This window comes from Carassius auratus, unplaced genomic scaffold (assembly GCF_003368295.1).
Source record: "Carassius auratus strain Wakin unplaced genomic scaffold, ASM336829v1 scaf_tig00216979, whole genome shotgun sequence".
Classification (NCBI taxonomy): Eukaryota; Metazoa; Chordata; class Actinopteri; order Cypriniformes; family Cyprinidae; genus Carassius; species Carassius auratus.
The window spans coordinates 21,212-24,059 of NW_020528831.1; the positions used below are offsets into that span (position 1 = coordinate 21,212).

General features: G+C 41.4%; 1 protein-coding gene across 1 annotated transcript; it reads left to right on the top strand.

The window, feature by feature from the left end:
• Positions 1-598: 598 nt before the first annotated feature.
• On the top strand, positions 599-1,692 carry LOC113099584 (basic helix-loop-helix transcription factor scleraxis-like). The gene has a single exon (XM_026264443.1). It carries the CDS (start codon positions 1,126-1,128, stop codon positions 1,690-1,692), a length of 567 nt encoding a protein of 188 aa, XP_026120228.1. The 5' UTR covers positions 599-1,125.
• The last annotated feature ends 1,156 nt before the right edge of the window (positions 1,693-2,848 follow it).

A 2,848-nucleotide genomic window follows, 5' to 3' on the forward strand; every position in this document is an offset into this window, starting at 1 on the left:
AAATGTAAGAGCATTAAGATCCTATAATGGTTGAAAAATGTTTAGACACCATTTTTGGCAATGTTTGACAAGAATGGCAAATGAAAATGTCAGTGTGCCCATGACTGTCATACAACTTTTCAAACAACCAATCACCCATCACCTCCACTCAACCATTATGAGCGTCATTATGTGCTTACAGTCCAAACTCTCCCCAGCCCAGGGCACTTCCTGTTTAATCAGCACTAGAGCTGCTAGTGGACAATCTCCATACACAAGAAACAATATTATGAATTATGAAGAATTTGTTTTATGAATGTTGCTTAATATCCTGTGATATTACCCCTCAGCAACTGTGCAATCATTTGTTAGACCTCCTGTGACTGTGGTGCCAAAGGCAAGACAAACTGGCCTAAAGTCTACAAACTTAAAGCTGTATTTAGGTTCGGAGCATTTGGCTCTTTGAAAGAGTGAGAGGGCGTAGAAAAAAATATAAGTTAATGGATTGAATTGAATTTTCAGTGTGAAAGAAATAAAATAAAACAACTAATGCTCTTAAAGAAATGAACCAATCTATCACAGAGATTAATCTTCAGGGGAAGCATTTCAGGGTCACATTTAAAAAAAAAACATCATGTGGAGTGAAAGAGACAGAGGGAGAAAGAGAAAGACTCCACATATTCTCTCATTCCTCCCGCTTGCTCACTGGATTTCACATTTACGGTGGTTAAAGGGAGAGTGGACCCCAGCCACACCCCCTGACTATAAATCCAAGGCATAAGGAAACACTCAGCTGAAAACACACATGGAACTGAAGGATCTGGAGCTCACAAACTCATTTACACACATGAACATACAAAGTCTGGGAGGTGGCTTGGCATGCTGTTAGCCCAAATAACTGATGACAGTGGAGAGAAGGGCACTTCTGATGAATGAGTGAGTCACAAGTGACTTGGTTGAGCATTGCTGGATTGGTTGGAGCCCTAAGCAGGACTGGTTACAGAAGCTTTGCAACATGCTGGGGGTGTACGATTAGAAATAGGGATTGAGTTCACTCTTGTGTTTGGGCAAAATAGAACGGTTCAACAGAGATTTCTGTGCAAGGACGAAGAGCAAAGTCCAGAAGTCCTCTGTAAGTTGCTGAGCATGTCTTTTGCGATGGTGCGACCAACCCCAGGTCATTTCTTGTGCTCTGAGATCAGCATGCACTCCGAGGACGACGACAATGGCAGTGAAGGTTCTGGATCTGACGACAAGTCCTTCCGTATGGCCAGCCGCAGCTATAGCACCCTTAAGTTAGGTGCTCGTAAACAGAGGTATGGCTGCCAACCGGTAGCGGCTCCCAGTGAGCTCCGTCCTCAGATTGTCGAGATCCGCCAGCGGAACACTGCAAATGCTCGAGAGCGGGATCGCACGAACAGTGTGAACACGGCATTCACTGCCCTGAGGACGTTGATACCTACCGAACCGGCCGACAGGAAGCTGTCCAAGATTGAGACGCTGCGGTTGGCCTCCAGCTACATCTCGCACCTAGGGAACATGCTGCTGGTTGGAGAGGAGTGTGGAGATGGCCAGCCTTGTCTTAGCGGCTCCGAAGCCTTGTATCATCGTCTTCACAACCTTCCAAAGAGCTTGACTCCCAGCCCGGACTCAGAAAACTCTCAGCCCAGACAGATCTGCACCTTCTGCCTCAGTAACCAGAGAGGCTGGTGAGTAGCTTGATGGAACGTAATTGTTGGTTAAACATCAGATCTGACTGACATTTAAAGAACAGTCAAATCTTAGAAATTAGGTGTTTAATAATAAAGTTATTATTCTGTGACAAATCGGAGGTCAAAGGTCAGTGCACTGTTATTGATTCATGTCATTCAAAACTTTATCTGAAATTTAGAGGGATAGTTCAGACTTTAGACTTTCTTTCTTCTATGGAACAGATATTTTGAAGAATACTTCATTTGTTTTTGTCTAAACTATAAAAGTCAATGGGGTCCAAAACAACATTGGACCCCATTGACTTTTATAATATGAAAAAAATATATGTATAATTTTTCTAAATATCGCCTTTTGTGGTCTACAAAAGAAAGTAAGTCATAAAGGTTTTGAACGACATGAGGAAGACTAAATGATGACAGAATGTTCATTGTTGGGTGAACTATCTCTTTAAAATCCCATTTATCATAATGTTATATTGAATGATAAAATGAAACGTCCTGAGTGTGCAATTGACAGATAAGTAGATATTTATGCATCAGCTGTTTGAGTGTACATTAGCATAATTTCTTGATGTCATGTCATCAGATCATAAATACAGATCACTTTGGCACTGAAACTTGGCGAAATCCTTAATATACTCGGTCTGACTTTAATTAACATCTACCACATTTTAAATGAAAGTGTTTTCATCTCTGTTCAGTCTCTGTGATGAAAACACGTGGTTCATTTAGCTCTAGACAAAACTTTCAAAGAGTGGTATACCAAATGACATGAACACACTCTACGCAGGCTGCTATGCATCTGCTGTATTTGTGTAGTGGACTAGAAACATCTGGTCTACTCCCCTGACAACCTGAATGTCTTCCTGCACAGTCCACGTATGTCCTGAGTTCCACCAAAGCCTTCAACACCCTCATCATCATTACGACGGCTAATCCTGAACAGACCCCTTAAACACCACAGTTTAATGAAAACACTCCAGATTCATCCTTTCATCTTTCAGTATTTCATACACTATTACTGAAATAATACGGCCATATTCAATGGGCCACAGAGGATTATTTATTTATTAATTAATGAGAGCTGATGAACTCAAACTTGCAATTTGTCAGTGTCCAGTGGCAAACAAAAAATTTAAAAGGCTTTGTTTTATCAG